The 27674-nt window shown below is 42.8% G+C and overlaps 1 protein-coding gene across 26 annotated transcripts in view; it reads right to left on the reverse strand.

The window, feature by feature from the left end:
• FGGY (FGGY carbohydrate kinase domain containing) overlaps positions 1 to 27674 on the reverse strand; it is a 420837-nt gene that overhangs the window by 155548 nt on the left and 237615 nt on the right. For all 26 annotated transcript variants that reach the window (XR_007410823.1, XM_025427818.3, XM_025427831.2 and 23 more), the window contains one exon: positions 26029 to 26132. Coding sequence is in view for 25 of the 26 variants with exons in the window: in XM_025427818.3 (XP_025283603.1) it covers positions 26029 to 26132 (104 nt within the window). In the remaining variant the exon portion in view is untranslated. The remainder of the gene's footprint in view (positions 1 to 26028; positions 26133 to 27674) is intronic.

A 27674-nucleotide genomic window follows, 5' to 3' on the forward strand; every position in this document is an offset into this window, starting at 1 on the left:
TGAATCACTCAAGTTCATCTAGACAGAAAATGTTAGTCAAAATTAAGACTGTTCCTTTTATTTCTCTGTTGGTATAATATTGAGAATGGATATACATGATTTGAGAGAAGTAAAAAAAAACCTTTTCTTCCCCCAAAGCCATCATCCTTCTGGTCTCCTGTAGGATGATGCACCAGAGGAGAGCCTCAGTCACTTAATTTAAAGATTTGATTTTGGTAAGAAGACAGATGTTGCATAGGGACACAACCTATAATCAGCTGTACCATACTATAAAAAGGACATGGATGCATTTAAGATGGTGAGAGGCTCTCCTACATATGCCACACCAGACCTTTCTACAGAAGTTCTTGGTACAACTCAACAAAAGCATTCAAACATTAGAGATATCAGTATATAGTTGTGGCATTAAAAAATGGTGGGTTCCTTTGGGTCCTCAATACTGGGAGAGTCTTCAAGAACACCTTCAAGATATCAAAAAGGTGAGCATTCACCACCACTACATCTCCAAAACTTGGCACACTTCACAGTGGAATGCTGCTAAATGACTGTTTCATTCAAAATTTACTGAAAGCCAACTTTGTACCAGGGACTATATTAGACACAAGTGCTAATATAAATGAATGAGCCACAGCGCCAGCCCTCAAAGAATTCATAGCCACGTGAACAAGGAAGACATAAACCCAGGTAACTAACCACAAATAGGGAGGAGTATGCACTGAGAGAGAAGTATGTGCCATGGGAGTACATAGATACTCCACCTCATTTATTCTGAAAACTTCTGGGAAGTGGTGATGCCCGAGCCCAGATCTGAAGTGGGGGTTAAACAGGAGAAGGAGTGGAGGGAAGGGGATCGCAGGTAGAGGGAGAGGAAGCAAATGGAGAAGCAGCAGAGAGCATAGTATGTCCTGGAGCAGGGCTGGAGGAGAAAGGTGAATAATAATTCCATGCTGAGTTGACTGATCATCATGCACCATGCTGTGCAGTGGGTCCTTAGAATGCTAAGGATTCAGAATAATTACTTTAGGGGATATGGAAAGGAGAAGGATAACATGTTTCCAAACCGGTAGGAGAGATTTTGGCTAAGATCTTTTTCTTCTCTGGGGCTCCATTCCATCTTCTGTAAGTGAGAGTACTGAGTTAGATGATCTTGACATGTGCCTTCTGGGTCTCCCATTCTGTTCATCAAATGGGTGATTACAGTTACAGGAATATTTTTCATATTTTTATAGAGTTGGTAGCTAAATATTATAGGTGGGTGCCTGAAAGATGTGTTAAGCTCTAATGAAGGAGACAGACCATAGAATATGGCTTCTAGTGACTTGAAATCAAAGCTAGATCTGCCACTTACTATGTGACTGGTAAACCTCCTCACCCACTCTCTCATCTACAAAGCAGGGATAGCAATGCTTTGTAGGGAAACTGTGAGGGAGAGAGTTTACCAAATATGTTAAAATATCTGGTTTACAAGCAGTTACTCAACAAATGCCCACTGACTCTACTGATTGGACTAGACAGACTGTGGCTCAGTATAATCTTTCAACTTTTACTGTCTATCTGCTACATGTAAGACCTTGAGTATGCAGAGATGAATGAGCCACAGCAGCCGTCCCTGAGAGCTCAAGGTCTAGGGGCAGGGATACACATTTAATACATTTTCATAAAATAAAATGAGTATAACAACAGACATATAAATAAAGTGCTACAGTAACACAAAGGAAGGTGAGACTATTTTTGTCTGGGGTCATGGGAAGAAGCTCAGGCCAACTTTAGAGAAGAGACAGTGTTTACGTTCACAAACAAGCTACCCAGGATACCAATTAATCTATCTCATTCAGCACAAGTTGTGAGGTCATTTTATCTCTAGGCCCAATTTTGTCCAATGAAGAATTTTTCACCTGGGGATTCTAATGAAATTCCTCCTCATGCAAATGGTCTCAGGGTATAAAAATAAGGAATAAGTTAAGAGAAAGAGAGGAAAAACAAAGAAAAGCATTAGTTCATCTGTAAATTTTTAACTTTTCCAAGTTCTGTCATGAAATATTACCACTTTCTTGGCCAAAAACCTAATGGGATCCTATCAGGAAGGCACAGAGGTGAGGTGACTGATCAGCCTCATCTCCCAAAGCCTTCAAGGGAAGCTCTAAATGCTGTCATGGGATCCACAGACCCAAGTCATTTCCCCCATGTATAAACCAGATGAAAAGTTCATCTAAGCCATTGCTGACTGCCACCGCTCAGCCTTTGATTATAACTGATCAGGGCCATCTCGACGCTTAAGTAGGCCACATAAAAGGAAGTATTCTCACTCCCCACAGTCACAGGGAAGGACACTCAGTGGAAGAGATGGGCTTTTTCCTTAATATTAAATAAAAGAAGCTTGAAGAAAGTTATGGGTGTATCATGTGCCCCTGGACGTGTGGAGGAGGAGAGGAAGGAAGAGGGGGAGCAAGGGGAGGAGGACAAATAAGGGAAGGGGGGGGAGGGGGAGGAGGAGGTGGCAGAGGGGGAGAAGAAGAACAAGAAGAAGATCAACAGGACAAAGAGAAGGAACAAGGGAAAATACATGTGGTGGGGCTGTGGGACTGAAAATTCTAGATTTAGGATGCACATTGTTGCACGCAGTTCAAAGATGGCCAGTTTCCAGTTCCACAGTGTGAGAAGGACCTGCGGTTGCTGAGTTAGTCATCTGTAAACCTAAAAATCAAGAACACGTAAGTCAGATGCAGTGGCTAAGATCATGAGCTTGATTAAAGTGCAACAGAGCTGAGAGCTAGGAGTCCTGGGGAGAAAGATGAAGTCTGGCTAGGGTGGCAGCAGAGGAGGGGTATGGAAAGGAAGCCCAGGATCTTAGCAGGCTCAGCTGGGGTGCAGATGTAAGGAACAGGGAAAAGAAGCTTTCTTGACTGAAGGAAGGGCATGGGGAAAGGCTAGGGCAAATTAGAAAGCAGTCCTTCATTCAAGAAGTATCTCTTGAATGTAAGTGTCTACTATATTCAAAGCATTGTTCAAGGGGTCAGAGACATAGCTATGAAAAAACAAACTCCCACTTTCATGGAACATATCTGGTGGAGAGTGAGGTGATGAAAACACATGAATATTCAAATACATAATATGTCAGCTCTGATAATGCTATTTGGAAAAAGGAAGCAGGAGAGAGGCTAAGTAGTATGGTGAGGGCAACCATGGTTATTTTAATAGCAGGTGATATGGGTGGACCTTAATTACGAGGTTGCATTAACCAGAGACTGTAAGGGATGGAAGGAGGGAAGCATGCAGCTAGGCATGATACAAGCAGAAAGGCAAGAGCAAGTGCAAAGGCCCTGTGGCAGGGAGGTGCTTGTTATATTAGTAATACAGCGGGAGTGGTGTGAACAAGGAGGAGAGTGATAGATGGGGGCGGAAAAGTAAAGACGAGCAATAATGGGGGTATTAGGAGTGGGATATGGGGTCAAGAGAGTTTTTTCTCCCTCCTCCTTCTGGTTCTTTAAAGACAGCTATTAGAGCATGCTCTAATCTTCAATGATTAAGTAGAGAAAGAGATTTGTCAATACAGGAGGGGAAGTGAGAATGAACAGAGCCTCATGTATGTCCTAGTTTATTGAAGGACGCTTACAGGTAGGTGTATAGTGGGAAAACAGCTTTATTCGCTCCTCTACTCTCTGTCAAATTTTTTCTGTGAACTGTTTCTCCTTGTCCTGAGATAGAATTTTAGGTGGTTCCATAGTATCCCGAAACTCTTAAATTACAAAAAGTCTACTGTCTACCTCCAAGCATTAAATGTGTGTACTCCATTGTAATAATTAAAACTCCCATCTTAACTGAATTAAAAGTTCTCCCTCCTCCAGCTACAGTTTATTTCAGGCTTAGAAGCATACCCGGAGAAGAAGACAGGGAGGAAGCAATCCTGCCTCTCTCTCTCTCTCTCTCTCTCTTTGTTTTTTGCTCTACCTTCTCCTCCCTGGGCTCTGCATGCCACATAGGGGGTGGGGTACCTAGGGAAGGTCCTACTTGACAGATCTAGTCATGATTGGGTTTCCATGTATCCTCAGGGTGGGGTCCCTATCCAGGATGGGCTCCTTCGTCATGTGGTCTTGGTGTTTCACTACAATGTCCTCTGGGGACTCTACCTCCCCACTGCAGTGCGCTTGAAGCTAGCTGATTCTCTGTCCATTGCTCTGCTTGCAAGTCCTTTTCAGTCCTGGTCTTCAGGTGGTTTACCCGTCTATTGGGAACACACTGATCCTTCAGGTGAACCTTTTGGATAGGGTCCCACTTAAAGATCTGCCGAGCTGGCTCCCCCTTGTGCTGGACCCACACACACCTTTGTCTTGTTTTTAGTGGACATACAGCCTATTCCCAAAGCAGCCCTCACTTCCTGCCTTCCAGCTCAGACACAACAGTCAACCTCAGCCTCTTTCCTTAGTCCTCGCTTTTGACTTCTTCCATCATTACTTTTATATCCCAGGGCAAGTTTTACAATCTTTTAGCAAGTCCTGCAGAGGTGATCTGGTCTCTGAGCCTTTTCCAAAAACTCCAGGGAAGGAAGACCCTTCTTGTAGGATCCGCAACATGTAGCTGGAGCAGACAGTGTGCTGGGAGAGGAGGCGGACAGATCTGAAGAGGGCTACACAAATTGACTTTTACCTTCTATGCAAGACAGTGTCATCAAAGGCTTTCTGAACAGAGACCCAAGTTAGGAAAAGTTAATCAATTTCGAGGCACTGGACATTCTAGTACTGGTTACATGAACTAACTTATGAAATGAAATTCCCCTTTGACATGGGAAGTACACGCAGGATTAGAATCACTTTCATCAAGTATTTAAAACTACTAAGACATTTCTTACCTAACTTCCTGCCTCTTTTATGAGAACCAACATCCCTCAATTGTTCCTCAATAAATCTGTATATGTCCTTACTTTGTCTTTTTGATGTCAACTTTAAGCCTGCCACTGAGGCCAACCCCCCTCCAGTTTAATACTGGAATTCTCAATGCTCTAGTCACACAATAACACAGTCCTTTGAATACTCAACTTCATTAGAGTCATCACTTCTACTACTTCGTGGACAACATATAGAAATTGAAAGACAGTGGCATGAGATGAATGGCTAACTTAAGGGAGAAAATGAAATAAGCAATTATTCTATTAAAGAGAGCATTTTATTTTTGTCCTGATTAAATCATCTTCAGCCACCTGGCTTCAGTTCAAATAAATGTGAATCTTTAGGGGCAAAGTCTAATGGCCATGGGCAGAATGTTCCGGGACTGACTCACTCATTTATTCCTTCATATGTCAAATGACTAGCTGACTGTGCCAGGGGCTGAGAGGAAGCAAGAATGGCAGCACCACGAACTCAATTCATTTTATGAGGGGTATGGAAAGTAGTGAGATTTTTGGCTGACTTTAAATAATAATTTGCTAATAACTTTAATTCATTCATCCAACAAATACGTATTAAGAATCTTCCATTCATTCGATCATTCATTCAATATTGAATGCCTAATTAAGTCCCAGGCCCTGTGCCAGACACTGCGGATGCCATCGCGAGTCAATGGTCACTGCCCTCATGAAGTTCACAGTGATGGAGCTCTGTGGCTATGGAATTGGACTGCCAAATAAAATAATCCTTAGTAGCTATTCAAGCACAGGATACTGATCATCTGTCCTGAAGCCTAGTGAAGATCATTTCCTCAATATCATAAAGGGTATATATCTCAAAAATCTCCAGCAAATACCATGCTCACTGGAGAAATTTTAGATACATTCTCTCTAACATAAGGAGCAAGAATAGATTACTTTATTATCCTAACTGCTCACCAAAATACTGGAGATCTTGACAAACACAACTAGACAAAAGTTCACAACAACCAGAGATACTGAGAAGGAAAGAGGCAACATTTTGCAGGTGACAGGAACTCACAGATATAGCTCATACTGTCCCCTCTGCTTGAACCACACTTTTTTCCAACCAGAATATTATAGTTCAGCCTTACTGTCTTACAGAAGCCTTCCCTAACCATTGAAACTACATTAGGCTCACCCAGCTCTATAGTTTAAAAATTACTGGGAAAGATATTATGCATGCCGACAGTGCATGACACATGTACATTTTAAAACTCAGCAAGAGAGTATTTAGCAAGGTTAGTGGATATAAGATCAATGTTTTGAGATCAAATATATTTCTCTACTCCAGCAATAACTAAACAGGAGATAGAATAGAAAACTAGATGCCATTCATAAAAGTGACTGGAAGTCACAATGTAAAAATCTGATTCCTTTGCTTTATCAGAATAAAGCAAAGGAATATATATATTTGAATTAGAGTATAGAAATAAACTAATATATTTTTACTTACTTTTAAAAAGGCATTTATGTGTCACTTCTTTCACAAAGGGTATGGAATGCTGAATAATGCCCCTCCCCCCCAAGAATACCTATGTCCAATCCATACAACCTGTGAATGTTACCTTATAAGGGAAAAAAGGATTTTGTAAATGTGATTACATCAAGGATCCCGAGATGGATAATCCAGGATTGTCTAGATGGGCTCTAAGTGCAAACATAAGGGAGACTGGCCACAGATGTGAAGGAAATATGACTATGGAGGCCAAGATGAATGATGTGGCCACAAGCCAAGGTAAACCAGCAGCCACCAGGATCTCAAAGAGGCAAGGAACAGATTCTACCCCAGAATCCTCAGAGGGAGTAGGCCCTGCCAACATCTGATCTCAGCTTAGTAAAACTGATTTTGGACTCCTGGTCTCCAGAACCTTAAGAAAATAAATGTGCATTGTTTTAAGACACCAAGTTTGGAGTAATTTGTTATAGCAGCCATAGGAGACTGAATAAAGGCTGAATATATTTTAAATACTGCCTCAATACACGTGTGCATACTCACTCACACACATACACACACAGAGATATCACAGTAACACATGGAATATAAGACTAATGAAAATCAGAGTGGAAATATGGCAGACAGAAGGTTCAATATTTTAGCTTGAGTGTTCAATTTTAACTGAGCTTTCTGGCTTGTAGAGTTAGAAGAAAAAGATGATTATATAGCTTTTACTATTAGAAGACAAAAATACAGTGATGTTCAGATGAAAGATCACTTTTCCAGTCATATAAGTTCTAAAATAAATTCTCCAGTAGGACTTTAGAGGGGTAAAAGAAGTGACATATTAACTCATCAGCATGGGTAGAGCCAATATAGGCATTGCCTTCACATGGCTTTTTTTTTTTGTATTTTAAAATTTTTTTATCAAAATGAATTTAGACTTACAGAAAAGTTGCAGAAACAGAAGAGTTCCATATACCTTTCACCTAGGTTCTGCCAATATTTTGCACAAGGCTTGTACCCATAGTCTATATGAGCTTATAAATTCTTTTTCTGAATCATCTGAGAGTAGGTTGCAGATATAATGTCCATTGACTCTTCAGTATGTATTTTATAAAAATAAGGATATTCTCTTATATAGCCATCATTCAACTATCCCATCAGGAAATGAACACCATTATGATTCTATTATTTAATCTACAGACCTTATTCAAATGAGATCAATTGTCCACAAAATGTCCTTTACCTTAAAAGAAAAATACAGAACTACACACTACCTTCAGTTGTCATGTCTCTTTAGTCTGCTTTTATCTGGAACCCTCCTGTCTTTATCTTTTGTGGTCTGGATATTTTTGAAGAATTAGAGGCAACTTATTTTGTAGAATACCTCTCAATTTGGGTTTCTGACTTTTCCTCATGATTAGATTCGGGTCAGGCATTTTTATTTTTGTCAGGACTGCCACAGGAGTCATACTGTGCTCTCAAGGCTACTTCTTGGGAAGACTTGCTAAGAGCCAAGGGGGAAAATATTTAATTTTTATATAAAAACACAGCTGATTGTGTTAACTGAAAAAGCTCCTGAACAGCAACTGAACAAGTTGAGTTTGTCCATGGAATGCCTGAGAACCTGCTGCTGCCATCCAGCCAGACCCCCGGTCACTAGGCAGTGGTGACCCTGGAAGACTAGGTGATACATCTAGGAAGGCTGTATTGCATTGACCCTACAACGTTGGTGTTTTTACTGCCAAAAATGTCACTGATTGCATCTTCTAAACATCTTTCAAATATATCTACTTCTCTCCATCTCCCTCACTATAATCCAGGAAAGCTGCCATGATATCACCTCTCATCTGGACCACTAATCTCCTTCTATATGTGGTGCCCTAGCATCCACTCTGGCCTCTCTCCAATCTCTTCTCCAAAATTGCAATTATTTGGATTCTCTGTAAATCCAATTATGTTACCCATTGTGTTTAAATAAAACTGTTCAGTTTCTTGTAAGATAAAAGACCAAAATCCTTCATAAGGCTTATACATCCAGCCTGCCCTGCCCCATTTTGCTTCTTCAGCCTTAACAGGTACCACTCCATTCTCCTATGTCACCTTGAATCTGCCAATCTCCCTCCCATTATCTTGCTGCAATTTCTGGGCCACTTTCTTCTCAACCACCATCATGTAGACACCTCCTTCCTCCCCTATCAGCTCTGCTTAGTTACTTAATCAGTGTGTCAGCTCAAACATTCTATATTTCTTCCATATCCTGTTTCTTTCACTTAAAATTGATTGGTCTATGTTGTTCATATAGCTTTAGTTCCTTCATTTTAAATATGTACACCACTATAGGAATATAATACAATTTATTTATCCATTCTGTGACTGGTAGAAGTTTGGGCTGATTCAAATTTGGGGCTATATGAGTAATAACTCAAATACCCTTGTACTTGTCCCTGGGTACACACACAGGTACACAGGTGTAATGCTTCCTCCAGGTTTTTACCCAGGAATGGAATTGGTGGAGTGCAGTGTACACACATATTCAAAAGACATTACTTTGCTGCTTTACAATGTGACTGCATCAGTTCATACTCCAACCAGCAGGGTATGAATGTAAAGCATTTATCAAGGTCTGTGATCATATATTTTTGTGACTGTTTACTTAATATCCTTCCCTTCCACTAGATTGTAATGTCTAACAAGTCTACTTCCGCTTATTATTTCCACTCCAGCACCTGGCACATAGATGTTGAAAAATAATTGAATGAAAGAAGCACTCAGGATAAGAAAGTTTAATATCGTCAATGTGAATATAGGTCTGACTTCAAAACCCAAGTCTTTCCTTTTCTTTTTAAAGATTCTATTAATTAATTAAGTAAGTAAATAAGATTGGCCGAAGGGCAGAGGGAGAGAGATACTCTCAAGCAGACTCCAGGCTGAGTGTGAAGCTGATGTGGGGCTTGATCTCATGATCCTGAGATCATGACCTAAGTGGAAATCAAGAGCCAGATGCTTAACTGGCTGAGCCACCTAGGTACCCCAACTCATGTCTTTTCTACCACATTCTATTTTCCTTATCTCAAAATAACGATGATCATTGGTTTCCTACTTATTAGTTTCCAATGTAATGGTAGTAATCAAATGAGATTACAGATGCCAATCCAACAAACACGGAGTACATATTAAGTATCCAGCAGTGTTCTACTACCATGCACCTGGACCCCAAAGGTCCACAGATGGGATATATGAAAGCTGACTGTCCATGGCAAATGCCTTATGAACGTATGTGGATTAAGATTACTTTGTAGAGGGCAGCCCAGGTGGCTCAGCAGTTTGGCGCTGCCTTCAGCCCAGGGGTAATCTTGGAGACCCAGGATCAAGTCCCACATCAGGCTCCCTGCGTGGAGCCTGCTTCTCCCTCTGCTTGTGTCTCTACTTCTCTCTCTCTGTCTCTCATGAATAAATAAAATCTTAAAAAAGAAAAGATTACTTTGTAGAGGAAGACTGGGGTCTCAGATATCACTGCAGGGAAAACCAGGGAGACCAATTAATGCTTTCAAGTCCAAGCTGCACCTGTGTCCCAAATTATGCACCAGCACAAACAAAAGGAGCTTGCTCCAAGCCCTGATCAGCACAAACATTTTAAAATGCTTTCACCCAGGTGGTATCATCTTTCATCTGTGCCAGGGATCCAGGAAGGACTGGGCAGAGAACTGGCTTAGACACTCTGCTTCCGTTTGGCGCTGTGGGTTCAAAAGTAAACTCTGACTTCCTATTTACACTGAAAGATCTTAGGCTTTTGTGGTTTCCTGTTGCATCCTGGTGTGTCTGTGCTTCGGTGTCTGTGTTTGTCTTCACAGAGCTGCAAATGGAGTCTCTGTTTCACTTGATTCTGCTTTTCATGAGAAAATAAGAACTCTCCCATTTCTAATTGTTGGAAGATTCAATCAGGTACTGTATCCAAGTCCTGACTTCCCACACCGTCTGCACTTACACTCACCCAGAGAGACCTTATGTGAAAGGAAGGGGATTGGGGTACGGGGGTGGTTCAGTGGGGTTAAGCATCTGCTTTCGGCTCAGGTCATGATCCCGGGGTCCTGAGATTAAGCCCTGAGTCTTGTCTCTCCTTCTCCCTCTGCCTCTCCCCCAGTTCATGCTCTCTGTCTTGCTCTCTTTCTCTCAAATAAATAAATAAGTAAAATCTTAAAAAAAAAAAAAAAAAAAAAAGGAAGGAAGAAGATTGAAGGAACCTCCTAATGTGTCCTAAACTGACAGGGACTGACTGTCCAACTTGATTTCCATCATTTTACATTCATTCACTTAACTTTTACCTTTGTCAAATATGAATTTAGGGTCCTATGTACAAGATGTTCTGAGAAGCCAGAAAGATACTGTAATGGCTACTCTGGAGAAGCTGAAAGAAGTTTCTCTGCAAGTCCTCCCTTGGGCACATGCAAAAGTACAGATATACTTCTTTCCAGGCAGACCTACACCATCAGACCCTGTGGGAGGGGAACTGGGGGAGCTGCATTTTTAGGAAGTTCTTCAGATCCACTGCATGCACATTAACTGTAATCTAATGGCTTGCAGATCGGAGCTTTTTTTTTTTCTTTTTTTAAATCAGAGAATTTCCAATCACAATGGAGACTAGTGACAGAATCAGGAGTCCTTCCTGCAAGGAAGAGATTTTCCCCAGCTTTCTGAGCCTTCAATTTGAGTAAATAAAGATGAATCGACTAAAGATGCAGGGGAGAAGGCTTGGTCCTATCATTTGCTAGCTGTGGGACGTTGGACAAATCACTTACCTTCTTGAAGGCTCATTTTATAAAAGAAAACAGCACCTGCTCTGAGGGCCTCACTGTTATTCCAAGTATCAGATTCCACAGGCACTTAAACTCCAAAACATCAAGAAAGAGTCATTTTATCATCACAAAAACCTCAACAAGAAAATAAAGCCAACCCCTAAGGTTTCTCTTAAACAGTCAGAACCACTCCACCTTCTAACTATCCCAAACTCTAACAAACATTTTCTTTCCTTTTACTGTGAAGGACATTTTGTGGTCAGGTGATGTAATTTGAATAAGGTCCACAGATTAAATAATGGAATTGTATTGGTGTTTATTTCCTGATGGGATAATTGTATTATGGCTGTATAAGAGAATATCCTTGTTTTTACAAAATACATACTGAAGCATTTAGGAGTAAATGGGCATTATATCTGCAACATACTCTCAAATGATTCAGAAAAAAAGAATTTATACACACATACAAAATAATGGGTACAGTGCTTAGGCAAAATATTAGGAGAATCTAGCTGAAGGGTATACAGAATTCTTTGTTCTATTTTTGCAACTTTTCTCAAAGTCTGATACTGCTTTTTTAAAGATTTTATTTATTTATGAGAGAGAGAGAGAGAGAGCAAGAAAGAGAGAAAGCAGGAGCAGGGGAAGGGGCAGAGGGAAAAGCAGACTCTCTGCTGAGCAGGGAGCCTGATGTGGACCCTGAGATCATGACCCAAGCTGAAGCCAGACGCTTAACCCCAATGAGCCACAGAGGTGCCCCTGAAATCATTTTTGAATAAAAAATTAAAAATGCCAAAAAGGGGGGGACCCAGTTTCTCCTAAACATTGTTAACTGTGTATTATGTGCTCCTTTCCAGGTTTTAGGTTCCCCCAGATTTTTCTGAAAGCAGAGCTTAAAGCTGGAGCCAGTCCTGGGTATGCTAGCAATATAACATAATATGATATTATGTTAACATTTTCAGGGAATGGATACAAAAGTCAGGAGTCCAGCCAGACCTCACTTCCCCTAATAGGTCCTAGCTCTCCAATCTCTTCAACCTCAATCTGTTAAATGGAGAAATGTACTCTTGTGGGCCGTTTCAGGATATTATCTTCTAATGACATTTACCTTTTGCTTAATCTAAATATATTAGTATTGCCTTTTATTCGGATCTAAGGCATGGCTACTACGCCTTTCTCTTTCTTAAATCAATCTTACATATCACAACAGTGAGGACTAGACATGCTAGATACAGACTGGTGAAGAACTCAGCACATGGCCCATATATAATAAATCCTTTCGGCTAAATGTCCCCTTGACCTACATCATTTTTCAGTATAAACATATTCCTTGGTCATTTTTGAAATGCTGTCCCTCATACATTCTTCTTCTTTACACATGAACCTGACTAGCCTTTTCCTTTCTGAATATTTCTTTCTCTTTTTCAGATCCAAATTTTACATCCTTAAACTGGGGGTTTGGTGTTTCCTATCTATTTCACAGAGGGTACAAATTATTTGCTGTTAGCACATCTATGGAGGTAAACCCAATTATAAACTATGTGTGGAGCACCTACCCTGTGCCCTAGAGGCAGAGCATCAAGTAGGCTTTTCCCCAACTGCTCAAGGAGCTCATGCTTATGGGGAAGACACGGAGAATAACAAGTGATGGGCTGGAGCTGTGATGAAGAGCTAGGAGGCCCTCAGGGGGCTCAGTTAAGTAAATGTGGCAGAGGAAGAAAAAAGCCTCACGGAGACACCTGAGCTGGAACTTTGGAGAAGACACACACCAGGGACGGCACAGTGACCGAGAACACAGGCTCTGAGGTCCATGTGCTTCGGTGCCACCTCAGCTCCACATCTTGCTCTGTGACCTTTCCAAGCTTCAGTTTACTCTTCTGAACACTGGGGATCATAACTCTATGTAGAACCACTGCAGAGTGTACTGGGAGTATCAAATAATACGGGAAAATGCTCAAGAAATATGAGTTATAACAATGGTGATGATTCTGGTGATGACCATTCTCACCACGCAGAAGGGAGATGCAGCCACTGTGGCAGAGAAAACACATGCTCAAAGGCTAGACATGTAACTGCACACGGACCTTTTTCCAGAAGAGTAAATAGAAGCTGGTACTGCATCTAAAGCATTTCATAGGGGCACCTGGGTGGCTCAGGGGTTGAGCGTCTACCTTTGCCTTGGGTCATGGTCCTGAGGTCCTGGGATTGAGTCCCACATCAGCTTCTCTGCGGGAGCCTGCTTCTCCCTCTGCCTGTGTCTCTGTCTCTCTCTCTCTCTGTCTCTCATGAATAAATAAATAAAATCTTTAAAAAAAAAAAAATACCAAGTTCTTCCCTGATTCATTTCATGGTAAAATCTGATGTGAACTTATCGAACTATTTAGAATCTATTTAACCTACTTGGTGTGAATAGTCACAAGTTTTATTGTAGACATACTCACGTGTTTTACGAGGGGTGCTGCTCCAGACCTGTCCGCCAGTGTCATATAATACACTGCATACACCCAATATTAACTTTTAAGTCTGGGTATTCTCTATTCTTAAACATTTTAGGCCCCATGGAATTCAGATAAGAGTGTGTGAATGTACCTGGTGGACTATAGATGAAAAGTGAGGTATAGAGGGATAAAACTAAGCCCCAGATCACATGAGCTCTCCCATGCCCTGATAGGATTCTGGGATTCAGGAGATACACTGAGAGATTTTAATCAAGACTGTGAGGCCATCAGATTTAGTACTGAGGAGAGTCTATCAGAGTAGTCAAATCCATGTAAATTAGTGTTGCACACCACAGAAAAATGAAAACACATATTAATAAAACTGGCCAAGTTCTCTTAGGTTCTCTCTTCTTTTTCACAGGCCATTTCCCTAATTCCAGAGAACCCTAGCCCTGTATTCCAAGATCATAGTAGGTCTCTCAGCTAGGAGTTACATGGAAACCCAAGGAAGTTTCAGTAAATTTTAACATGCAGGCAGATGATAGCTGCCCGAGTCAGGGAGGCTCCATGTCTGGTCTATGCCAAGTAGCATCTTCCAGTTAAATGTCCCCTTGACCTACAGAACCAAGGCCCAATCTTTTCCTAGCTCCACACAAGGCCAAAACCAACGGTTAAAAAACCCACACATAAATTTGGCAGTTGGATGTAGGGGATACTTTTCAGTTCTATGTTTTTGCTTTTGGACTGTTTCAAGCTATAATTCACTGAAAAGCTCAGTTCTCAAGTGGGTGGAAATTTGTGACTAGATTGACCAATAATGCTGTGTCAGGTGGGAGGAGTCTGTTGATCAGAGAAAGAACCTAAGCCTTACTGAACACTAGGTAGCTCACATGCTGGTTCTTCCTTCCTTAGAATAACCTGCAAGTCCATAAAAAAAAAAAAAAAAAAAGTAAATTTAACTGGAATGGCATGATCTGGTCTTCAATGAACTTTGATGTATATCGGGTCTACTGTATATTAGCTGCCTACCATGTTTCTGCCTGTCCCTGTCCCTCTGTCCATCTATCAATCCGACATGTACTGGTTCCAAACCAGGTGTAAGGAACTGTGTTAAGTGCAAGTAAATGGAAACCTACTGTTTTGAAATATCCCTCTGTTCCCTCCCTGACTAATAAAGGCTACTTGCTGGTATGGCAGGGGTGAATTTTATAATATGTGAATGATCTTTCATTAAAACAAGTGTTTTTTTTGTTTTGTTTTGTTTTGTTTTTAAGGCCACCTGGATGGCTCAGTGATTGACCATCTTGCCTTTGGCTCAGGTCGTGATCACAGGGTCCTGGGATTGAGTCCCACCTTGGGCTCCCTGCATGGAGCCTGCTTCTCCCTCTGCCTATGTCTCTGTCTCTCTTTGTGTGTCTTTCCTGAACAAATAACTAACTAAAATCTTTTAAAAAACCAAACAATTAAAAAAAATACATGATAGCATTGTAGTAACTTTCATCTCCTCTGGATTTAAGACTCCTATCTTTTTTAAATTGATTATTCTAAATCTTTAACAACATGGTCAAATGTTCATTTAGCTTTCCCTTTGAACACTTTTTTTTTCTATTGGCAGTAGGAAGCCACTGACTATTCACTAGAAAGAGACTTTCAGTCTCAATCCTACAGTCCTGACTGTTCAATAAATTCTCATGGGTTCTTCTGGGATCTTTGGTTCCTTTGACATTATTGTTCCTTATGCTCTCACACTGTTTAAGTGAACAGCCACTCTGGAAAACTGTGTGGAGCTTCCTCAAAGAGTTAAAAATAGACCCTATGACCCTACCCTATGACCCACCAATTGCACTGCTGGGGATTTACCCCAAAGATACAGATGCAGTGAAATGCCAGGACACTTGCACCCCAATGTTTATAGTGGCAACGTGCACAATAGCCAAACTGTGGAAGGAGCCTCGGTGTCCATCAAGGGATGAATGGATAAAGAAGATGTGGTTTATGTATACACTGGAATATTACTCAGCCACTAGAAACGACGAATACCCACCATTTGCTTCGATGTGGATAGAACTGGAGGGGATTCTGAGTGAAGTAAGTAAATTGGAGAAGGACAAACTTTATATGGTCTCATTCATTTGGGGAATATAAAAAATAGTGAAAGGGAATAAAGGGGAAAGGAGAGAAAATGAGTGGGAAATATCAGTGAGGGTGACAGAACATGAGAGACTCCTAACTCTGGGAAACGAACAAGGGGTGGTGGAAAGGGAGGTGGGTGGGGGGGTTGGGATGACTGGGTGATGGGCACTGAGGGGGGCACCTGACAGGATGAGCACTAGGTGTTATGCTATATGTGGGCAAATCAAACCCCAATAAAAAAATATACAAAAAATGAATAACTAAGTGAAAGAAGAGAAACTACCCCTAATTTACCATGGCCTAGGGGACAAAATAAATGAACATTTAATTAACATATGAAAAAAGAAGCCCTTGAAGCAGACAAGGGGAATGGGAGAAGGGAATGAAAAAAAGAAAGAAGAAAGAAAGAAAGAACGAAAGAAAGAAAGAAAGAAAGAAAGAAAGAAAGAAAGAAAGAAAGAAAGAAAGAAAGAAAAAGAAAAGAAAATCAACAAGGCAAAACTACTAAAACTCTTGAACTAAAATGGATGTAGAACTAAGTGAATGGGTGCGTGTTGTGGTCCTTGGCACACTACTCAGTCCTTGGAGAAGGCTCTATGAAGGCTGTCTTTAGCATCTTTTTCCATGCACACTGAGCCTCTGAAAAAGCACAAACATTCCAGTAACTGCTAGGTTGCCCTCAGCAGCCACACTACCAGAGTTACCACACAGCAGATGAGTGATAAATAGGAAAAGGGGGAAAAAAAAATCAATGTGGTTTTCATTTCATGCTCTTCCAAACAAATATAAAAACATCTTCATGAGTTGGGAGGTTGGCCGCATGTCTTCAAATTGGCTATTCAAGTACTTGACCACAGAGCAGCAGGGGATACTCTCCTCCCCAGGGATGATGGTGACAAGTGATGCTGTTTATTTTTATTGTTATCGTTAGACTGGTGGCCTCTTGAAAGGCAATGATTTGAAAGCCCGGGAAGAAGCAAAAACAAGAGCACTGTGGTCTAGCTTTGATCCAAGCCTAACTTTGCACTTCTCGTCAGGCTTTGGGAAAGGTCTACCTTGTAATGACCCCACCCCCGTTCCCGCAAAACACACGTGTGCACGGTTAGCTTGCCTAAGTCTCCTTGTTCTGCTAAGAGTTGAGGATATCAGCTCTGGAGTCAAACAGCTGAGTTGGCAACGGATCTCTAGGACTTACTGGCTGTGTAACAAGTATATTGTCTTTCTGACTCCATTCCTGTAAAATGGGAGGATAATTCTGATAACTACATAAGGTTGTTAGGGAAATCTGATCATATATTTGAATTACTTACCCCACAATAAGCATGTAGTACACATTAGTTATTACTCTTACTGCTGCTGATTTTATTTTTTTCCTCTGCTTCTTTGACCATTCCTCCAGGCAAGCTGCTGTCTTTGTGGAAAGCCAGGCTTAGGCCAGTTGACATATTGCCACAGAAGCTTTTGTTTCTGACCTCTCTGGCCCTGTGTCACCTGACCTTGTGTTGTTCCTGGTGATCTTCCAGAAACATGGGACCAGACAGCCCTGCCCAGCTTTTATAGAAGCGGAATGGCTGGGTCAGAGTAGGTGTGACTGTAAGAATATGCTAAACTCTTGTCCAAAATTGTTGTGTCATTTCATGTCCCCACATCCTTGCCACAACTTCAGCCAATCTAAAGGCTGTGGTGGATCTCCTGGTGGTTTAAATTTGCATTCCCCTTAGACGTACTCATGTGGAGCATCCTTTGCTCCTCTAACACATGGGGCTAAGGGAAATAGTGCCCCAGGCCTGGGCCACAATGCTTTAGGGGAACTTCCTCCTCCATGATGTTGGGAAACTGCGGAGCTGCACCACAGCCATCACCCAAAGAACATGGCTCTAACAACATGGCACAGTCTGATGGGTGGTATTTCTCTGGTGAGAGTCCAGAGCCTAGGGCTTCTCAGTTCTTTTTTCCCAAGAGAACAGACATCAGGCTAGAGAAAGTCGCTTGAAAGAGAAAGTGTGTCTTGAACTGGCTGGAGGGAGGACTGGCTGGTGGGGTGGAGGGGAGGTTAGTTCTCCCCCTAAGGGCACAAGGTAGTGGGGAGGGTGGACAGAGCAAGGGAATGGAAAGTTCTGGAGGACTGTCATGATGGACGAAAGCAGAGAAAGCAAGTATGGCTGGTTTGTGTCTCCCAAGACTCACTAAGTAATACTGTTCGATGAAAATCTTACTTCCCAGAGAGGCCAATCAACACCCAGATATCCCTGGGAAAGTGGGCTGTAACAGACTGCCAACAGCTCACACATGGGGGTCTTCTTCCCATCAGTCAGGCCCCACTGAGCAGAGACATTATAAAAGGTGACACCACTGGATCAGGAAAGAGAAGACTCTCTGGAAAATCCAAGCACTTGCACACTTCTGAATGGTGGGACAAGTGGGTGGGATGCCATCCAACCACTCACTCACTACACATCTACCAAGCCCTAGCTCCGAACTGGACAGGATGGGCTGAGCGGTGGCACAGGAGACATGGACCCACAAAACAAGTCCGCTTCATCTGAGATACAAGTTGGTACCAGTAAAACACAAATAACAATAACTACTGGTCTATGCTAGGGGTTGATGGAGTAGGATAATAACACGTCAGAGTAACTTGAGAATTAAGTCGGGTTGGAAGGAAATAAGTAAAAACCAACATTTATTGTCTGATTTTTAAAATGATAATGAAAAAATTTCTATAGATATATTTAGAATAGTGCCTGAACGATAGTAAGCACATAAGGGATTGCAGATACTACTGTTTTTGTTTTTTTCTGGTCTTCTTTCCTGTTTTTTTTTTTTTAATTTCATTTATTTATTCATGAGAGAGAGACACACACACACACACAGAGAGAGAGAGAGGTAGACACAGGCAGAGGGAGAAGCTGGCTCCATGCAGGGAGCCTGATGTGGGACTCGATCCTGGGTCTCCAGGATTATGACCTGGGCCGAAGGCAGCGCTAAACCACTGAGCCACCCAGGCTGCCCTTCTTTCCTGTTTTTTAAATAAGCTTCATTGAGGTATAATTAACATTCGATAAGCTGCATATATTGAAAGCATCTGATTTGATACGTTTTGACACAGCATACACCAGTGAAGGCAGTACCATAATCAAGGTAGACATATCCATCAATCCCAAATTTTCTTTGTGCCATCTGTTTTCTACCTATTCTCCTGGCTGCCACTGCGTCTGCTCTCCTGGTACAGGCAACCACTGATCTGCTTTCTGTCATTACACGTTATTCTGCATTTCTTAAAATTTTTTAAAAATGGAATTACGTTATCTGTATTTCTTTGCGTTTGGCTTCTATCCGCATACTTATTTTGAGATCAATCCATGCTGTATTATATATGAATGGTTCATTCCCTTTTATCATTTAGTAGTATTCCATTATAATGGACATACCAACAGCGTGTTCATCTAGTCACTGTTGATAGACATTTGGCCTGTTTCCAGTGGGGGGGGGCTATCACAAATAAAGCAGCTGCGAGCATCCCTGCACAGGTTTTTGAACAGACATAGGCTTTCTTGAGTAGAACGGCTGGTGTGCGGTGACTCTGGAAGAAACTGCTAAACTCTTTTCCAAGGTGGGTATGCCCTTTCATGGTCCCAGCAGCAGCAGGTAAGTTCCAGTCCCCACATCCACACCCCGAGGTTGGCCATTCCAGTAAGTGTGTATGTCGCTGTGGTTTGGGTTTGCATTTTCCTAATGACTAATGATGGGGAGCATCTTCTCAGATGCTTGTTGTTCAAATCTTTTCTTTGGTGAGAGGTCAGCGCCCACATCTGCCCATATTCTCACTGAGCATGTTCTCCCTCTCCTCTGGAGCTGTGCGAGGAGCTGTTAAACTGAAAGGGAAGAGCAAGGACTCTGGGGTCAGTCCCTAGAGGGCTCGAACATAGCAGGACCCACTTAACTACTGTTCGCCTCAGTCTTCTCACTTGGGAAATGAAGACAGCAATGGTGGCTATCTCACAGGATGGTTGATTACACGATATAAAGGATGTAGCACCTACCACTGTAGGTGCCTGATAGATAGTAGCAGCTAAATACTATTTATTGTCTGTCTCCTCATAATGACCGAGGCTGGGCCAGCAAGGTTAAATGTCCTCTCTGCAGCACAGTGTGGACCTTCCCTGGCCTCAAATGCCAGGAGAAGCACTAACCTGAGCTTCCTGAGTATATGATCTCTTACCGCTCGCTGAACCCTGGGCCAGCCTCCATATAGAGAGCCTCCTGAGAATGCTGGTGAGTGAAGAGGGAGCAGGGCACTTCATGTACAGAGCCCTAGTTCTTTCACTGGTAGGTATAACAGTGGTCCTATTTGTACCATATGGACTCACTTCCCTGTCCACCTTTCTCAATGACCTCCGCCAATGCCACCTGCTAAAGCGACCAAAATAGAGAAACTGGTCCTACCTGCCTACTCTCTTTTTAGCTGTGACACCTGCTAACATCTGTTCAAGGCACATGGCTGTTCTCCCCACCTAAGGTGCCCTCCCGATGGGACTGTCCATAACCATGTCCCATCCAGACCACAGAGGAAGTCACCTGCCTGGTGTTGTGGACCCATAGAGAAAAGCAAAGCGAAGAAGAGAAAAGACAAGGCATGTGGCCTGAAACTGGGCTGGCAAGAAGTATCCTGGTGGGATCAGGGAAATGTCACATCCTGTAGGAAAGCTTCCTTGTCTACTCAAGACTTTGGGTGGGCCCTCCTCCCTATTTCCACCACACTCCAGTCGTGCATTTACCATAGCAATTCTCATCTGTGCTGCAGGTGTCTCCTTCTTGTCGGTCTTTCTCAATGAAGGCAGGCATGCCATTTTCATCATATTGATCTTAATACCTTTAGCACTTAGCCAGGCAAGTATAAGACAATGCTTTCATCATGAGTGAATGATTTAATGAATGATTTAAAGATAAACATAATTTTAGAATAGTTTTAGATTACAGAAGACTTATGAAAATAATATAGGGTCCCCATATACCTCACACCCAGATTCCCTTACCTTTATCATCCCACAGGAGGTATAAATATCACAATTAAAGAGTAATATTGATATATTATTACTAAAAGCCATACTTTATTCAAATTTACTGAGTTTTCATCTAATGTCCTTTTTCTGTTCAAGGACCCCATCCAGGACCCCACATTACATTTGGTTGTCACATCTGTTTAGGCCTGTCTTGGAGGTGATGGTTCTTTAGACTTTCCCTGTTTCTTGATGACCTTCCCAGTTTTGAGGAGTACCAGTCAGGTATTTGATAGAAATGCCCTCAGTTTGGATTTGCTGATTTTTCTCTTAGGATCAGACTGTCGTTACAGGTTTTGGGAAGCATGATAAAGTGCCATTCCCATTAAATCATATCAACAGTACATATTATCAACACGGCTTATCACCTTTGATGTTGACCTTCACCACCTGGAGAAGACAGCATTTGTCAGACTTCTCCACTGTAAAAATATACTCCCCCCACCCCCGCAACTTTTTCATACTGTGCACTTTGAAAGAAAGTCACTACATGCAGATCACACTTAAGGAGTGGGCAGTTATGCTCTACCTCATTGATGGGGAAGTATCTACATAAATTATTTGAACTTCTTTTGCAGGAGAGATTTGCCTTATTAATTTAGACATTTAGGTATATCACTATGGACTCAAGATATTTGTGTCATTCTTTAGTTTATCATCCAATCCCATTTTATTTTGCTGCTCACAATGTTCCAGTCTTGGTCACTGGGAGTGCCCTCCATTGGTTCCTGACCCTTTTTTTTTTTTTTTTTTTTTTAGCATTTCCTCACTTTCTAGTACTACAAGATGCTCCAGGTTTAACTCGTCCATTTCCTTCTCCAGTCCTAGAATCAACTATTTCTCCAAGGAGTCCTTGGTCTTTTTATTGGAAAAATATATTAGGAACCAAAATCTGGGAACCAGGTATGCCTGAAACAACTAGCTGCTGGTATATCCTAGCTTGAGAGCTTCTCAACTGTCAGAACTAGGAAATATATGTATGTTCCATAAACTACAGATATCTGTAAACACTTGCATATGAATCCACCTGTAATCTAGATGAAGCTAAATGTGAGTTCATTCTGATGCCCCTAATTCAAATCCATTACCACATGGATCATCTTGGCCTTCATGAATCATTTTTTTTTTTAAAAAGATTTTATTGATTTATTCATGAGAGACACACAGAGAGAGGCAGAGACATAGGCAGAGGGAGAAGCATGGGAGAAGCTCCCATGGGGAGCCCGATGCAGGACTCGATCCCAGGACCCAGGGATCATGACCTGAGCCGAAGGCAGACACTCAACCACTAAGCCACCCAGGTGCCCCTTCATGCATCATTTTTAATAACACCATTGTATTTGGTCTTTTGTGCTAGGTATAGTGCCAAGCTGTTTACAAAGATCACCCCATTTAATCCTCAAAATAACTTTATGGGTAAATACTACTGCCCGCATTGAACAGATGAGAAGACTGAGGGAGCAGAAGACAGAGAGCATCTTACCTAAACGCAGTAAGTGGTGGGGCCAGCTCAGGAGCCTACGTCTTTGAGATTGGCAGAGAACTACCATCCCCACATTCATCTAAGACCTTGCGCAACCTTCAGTTCTGAGTGATTTAAGATGCAGATGTAACTCCCAGCCCTTAACTACTATTCTGTTTACATCTTATCTCTTCAATACTTCCCAGGGTCCTCTCCCCATCTGACACAGTAACCACAAGACAGGTTGCCAAGTTACAATCCAACTTGTGACCCCAGGAGAGGGGTGTTGGAGCAATGGCAAGGATCAGTGCCATCTGACCCTGTGACTTTCCAACCTCTGGCTAACCCCTGCTGTGAATTATCTGGGGTCTTGGTGACTTGGTAGTAATTAACCCTGAACAAGCAGCTCTGCTTTCAAGGAGTTAAAAAAAGAACAAGTATTTTTTTTTCCTTTTTAATTAAATCATCTAAAGGAAGATAAAGGTATTGCCTACACTTGTATCTTCCAAGATATCAAAGGCCTGATTAGAAAGTCTTATGTTCAACCTCAAGGTTTTTTCTAGATTCCTGAAAGTAATAGGGACAGGAAGGTAAGGAACTTCTAAGTTTTTGTTAACATTTGCTTACTTGGACATCCATCCATCCATCCATCCAATCATTCATCTATTCATTCATTCATTCATTCATTCATTCATATCTAGAAAGAGGCAACCTGGATCAAGCACAGAATGTTCCTGGGAATTCTGACTCAATCAACTTACTGAATCAGAAACATAAGCAGTGCACAGACAGGAAGAAATAGAATGCTTCAGACCAGGTTGAACACCACTTTTTGAAAAGCTCAGAGCCCCTTCTGGTCCCTGTGTTCTGTTTGGTGAATTTTTCCTGACAGTTGGTGGTTTTATTTGCCAGAACCACAACAAAGGGGGTCCTTGAGTTTCCCTGGGAGTGTTTCCTTAGACCTGCACTTCTCTAGACCTCACAAAGGTGTTATTGTTGCTGGCTCACTGGGCGCCCGGCACCTGAGCAAGATCAAAGGCACTTTCTGATGCCAGCATGACCACAGTCTCGCCCTCACCACATAACATTAAAGCTGATGATTAATCCCGTTGGCCCAGAAGGTCCCTTCCCACTCCCAAGTACAAAGCGGAGTGGGGGTGGGGACTTTATTTCCAGCACAACACAACCATAATAAACTGGCATTTTATGGCCCTAATTCATTGCAACCAACTGCAGCTGCCCATCAAACTTGTTAAAGCCCAAACAGTTGCTTCGTGTGAGCCTTATATATCACTAGGAAAGCGTACTAAGAATCTCTACCATATCTGAGTGTCTGCTGTGTCCTAGACATGTACATGCAACCATTCATGTTAACCAGTAGCACCTGAGACTGGCAGTGCCACCCATGATGGGATAGAGGAAGAACATGAGATTTGGAGAACCAGCACACCTCTCAGGTCACGAGCACAAAAAGCACATGAGCAGGGGTTCAACCCATGTCTAGATAGCTCTGATGCCCAGGCTGTCACCACTTCAGGGACATTACAATCATGCACAACACAGCGAGGCACTGAACAGAATGGGTTTGGGAATGAGACGGAGCTAGGTCTGAGGGCTCAGCGTGTGACCGAGAGAAAATTTCTAGACATTTCCCTGCCTTATTAGTTGCCTAATTTGCAAAATGGATCCTGTAGAAGAAGGCAATACCATCACCATTATGAGACAAGAAGAATGAGACGTGGTCACATGACAGAGTCCCTCACATTCATTTGGATTTGCTTCTGCTCTGAAACCTGAATTGAGTGTTGTAAAAATGCCTGAAATTCAGATTTCACAGGAGAAACCAGATTAGATGTGTCCCTGTGAAAATGGGGGTGATTTAAATAGGTTTCAGCCAGTGTTCAGTTAAGACAAGCTAACCAGTGTAGTCTTGTGTCAAGGGAGATAAGAGCTGGCTACCCCCACTGGCACCTCCTGCTTGAGCGGCCGGACGCCACTGCAGATCTCTGCCTTCAGTGACAGCTGGGGGATTTTAGAACTCAGTTAAAGAAACTCCACTTAAGACCTTGTCCACGGAAACAAATAAAAGGGAAAGTTTTGTTTTATTTTGTTTTGTTTGGGGGGGGGAGTGCGGGGAGAAGGGGAGGATCAAGGGACTCTATGACCTTGGACTCAAACATAAATGTTCCCTCGGTAGGTGTCCCTAACCCTGAACCCTTCCCAGGCAGAGTCCGTCACTGTCTCCTTTCTGCCTGACAGCACCAGTACTAGTCATCAAGAGAGAACCACTGTGAAGTGCTACCTTTATGTGAAGCACATCACATAGCCTCATTTCACGCTCAGAGCACCAGGAGCCATGGACTAGAACTCTCCACATTTTGCAGAGAGGGGATCTGAGGCCCAGAGGGGGTGAGTGCCTTGCCAGGGGGCCCATACTCAGTCAGCAGAGGAAGTAAAATTGGAAAGCAACGAGGATGGCTCTACCATCTCCATGAAACGGAAATGTGCTCAGGAAATACCAGGCACTATGTGGAATATTTACGTGTACAATTTCATTTTATATTAACCCTGTCAAGTCTGTATTATTAATGCCACATACATCAGCGGAGAAACTGAGGCATGGATCAAGTGACCCGACGAAGGTCACGTGGCTAGTGAAGAGCACAGCTGAATGGGCTCCAGTTTAACTCATCACATCTCAATCTCAAAGAAGGCAACTGAACTGTGCACAGTGTCTGGCACATAGCAGAAGCTCAGGACCACAGGTTCAATCAGAATTGACATTCTGGGGTCTCATACTGGAATGCGAGCTCTAATTATGGCTCATCGATGGGAGGTCATATGTCACCCGTATGTCCCCAAGGTTTAGCATGGCTCCAGACACAAGAAGAGGGGGTCAGTAAGTCATTAACTGTATCACTATTTACTCAACCAAAATATTTAACGGTAAAAAAATAAAAAAGGCTCACTGGTCCCTACTGTTAGTCAACACAGTTTGACACGGCACATGGTTCTCCTCCACGGCTGCAGAGATTCTTCCCTGGACTGTGTCCGCTCTAATCCTCGCCCCACCTTCCCGCTCCTCCCCCACCCACCTTCGTCCTCCTCCTTCCTCCCCCTCTCTCCCTCTATTTTACTCATCTGGGAAAAATCCAAGGAGTCGTCCATCTAAGTTTAACAGAGTAATGACTTTTAAATAAAAATATGGTAGAAATGGGTACTTATCGAAATGGAATGCTTTCAGACTCATGCATTTAAAGAAGATATAAATTTTAGGGCAGGCACTAAATTTTAACTGCAATCTTGGAAAACGCCTTCCCACTAATTCATGGAGAAAAATTAACAAAGTGAAAATCGCTTATCAGTGTTCTTTTGAAGTCATGATATGCAGCCTAATTCTATAGATCATCAGGGCGCTCCCAGGGAGATGGATTTATATCGATTGGGAGAGAGCTCAGTGGCCAAGGAAAACAGACACCCCTCTGCGGAGAAGACTCAGCAACCCATTAGGGACAGATTGGCCTGGGAGCCCAGCGTTACCATCCTTGGATCCAATTTCACCCCTCATGCCTGGGCTCTCTGGCCAGGCTGATGTCAAAGACAGACTCAAACCTTTCACACTCTTTAGAATCTGGCCCCTAGAAAAAGAAAGATCCGGCAAATCTAAGCACAGCTTTTGGGAGAAGGGCTGGGCTTCTGGCTAGAGGAGCAGAAGGAAGGGAAGAAACGCACATCCCCTCTTGGGCTGCCCCGCCCCGCCCCCGGGGTGGTGGCCCTGCCCTCGGCCTGCAGACTCACCCCCATGTGACAAGAAGATGTTCCACAGATGATAGCCAGCCGTGACGTCACTGGCTGTCCCTCACAGGCGAGGCCGTGCCCTCTCACATCTGCTCCAATCACTCCTGTGAGAAAGCAAAGCAAAACAAAACCCTCTTAAAAAAATAATAAATAAAATAAATAATAAGAAAAGAAAGCTAAGAACAAGCATACAACACTCCTTTCTACAGCCAAACATTAAGAAAGTGTTCCTGTGTAGGCCAGTCTCAAGTGGAAACCAACAGAACATACGTGCCTGCCATGAGGAAACTAGGAAACACATCCGGTCTTTGTGTAATGTGGTCAATGTACAGTATCTAACCATTGCAGTCATAAAGGTAACCATAATTAGAATAATAAAAGCAGCAGCCATCAGTGATTTTGTGCTCAGGAAATACCAGGCACTATGCTGAATATTTACGTGTACGATCTCATTTTATATTAACCCCGTCAAGTCTGTATTATTAATGCCACACACATTGGTGGAGAAACTGAGGCATGGATCAAGTGACCCGATGAAGGTCACATGGCTAGTGAAGAGCAGAGCTGAATGGGATCTAGTTTAACACATCACATCTCAATCTCAAAGAAGGTAACTGAACTGTGTGGTGATTGAATCTTTTTGGCATCTCTAGGTCCCCATTCTTACGACTACTTGTCGCAGAACTCTTGGTGCAAAGGACAGGGTGGCTGACAGTGAGTTCCTGTTAAAGGAATGTGAGATAATGGAGACTTTCCCATAAATGGTATAAGCACACGCTTCGTCCCCACAAGACTGTATTTGTTGATACTTGCTGGATAAACGGAGTTATAAACGTGATGATGGAGCTAAAAAGACTAGAGTCTAGAGCTGTCTTTCGCTTATTCAAGTGTCCAACAAGCATCTTCTGTGCACAGAACTATATGGCAGGCGTTGTGAAGTGGGAGCTGCAAACATGCCAACCTTCCTCCCGACAGCACAGGCAGGAGGGCAGGGCAGGGACTGGGCTCCCGCTGACCTCTCCAGCTCCACGTGATGCCAGCCTCACCCCCCTCTCTGCTCTCTTTCCTACTTTAATAAGACTTTTGCACTTGTTCTTCCCTCCACCTGAAATGCCATTCCCCGACCTCTCTGCCAGGCTAACTCCTGTTTATTCCTCACGCAAATGTTCCTTCCTCAGGCAGCTCCCCTGGTCCTCCAGGAAAGACAGGAGTCTCCCTGTTCAGTACCCAAACACATCCCTGACCTTCCCTAGCACACAGGACACTGGCAGTTTTAAAAACCCTACACTGCCTGCCTCTTCTTCTATGATAGAAGCTTCTGGAAGTTGGCAATTTCTCATCCACGTGCTTAGCAGCCCAGGCCCTACACAGATGCTAGTGCAGAGCAGGAGGCAGAAGTCCCAAATGTGGGGATGCAAAGGTAAAAGAAGACAACTCCCCATCCTTGGGGTGCTCCAAGTCTGGTGGGAGGGAAAGAACCCGCAAGGAGCACTTTAATGCGGGGGGCGGGGGGGGGCAGGATAGGATGGAAGCAGGGGCAGCTGAGGCAGGAGTGGCTGAGCTCAACCGGTAGGGGTTCAGGGAGGTTTCCCCAGGAGGTGGGTCAACACTATGTTCTGTAGGAATCGGCCAGGGGAAAGGTGGTG

This window comes from Canis lupus, chromosome 5, assembly GCF_003254725.2.
Source record: "Canis lupus dingo isolate Sandy chromosome 5, ASM325472v2, whole genome shotgun sequence".
In the NCBI taxonomy this organism is placed as follows: Eukaryota; Metazoa; Chordata; class Mammalia; order Carnivora; family Canidae; genus Canis; species Canis lupus.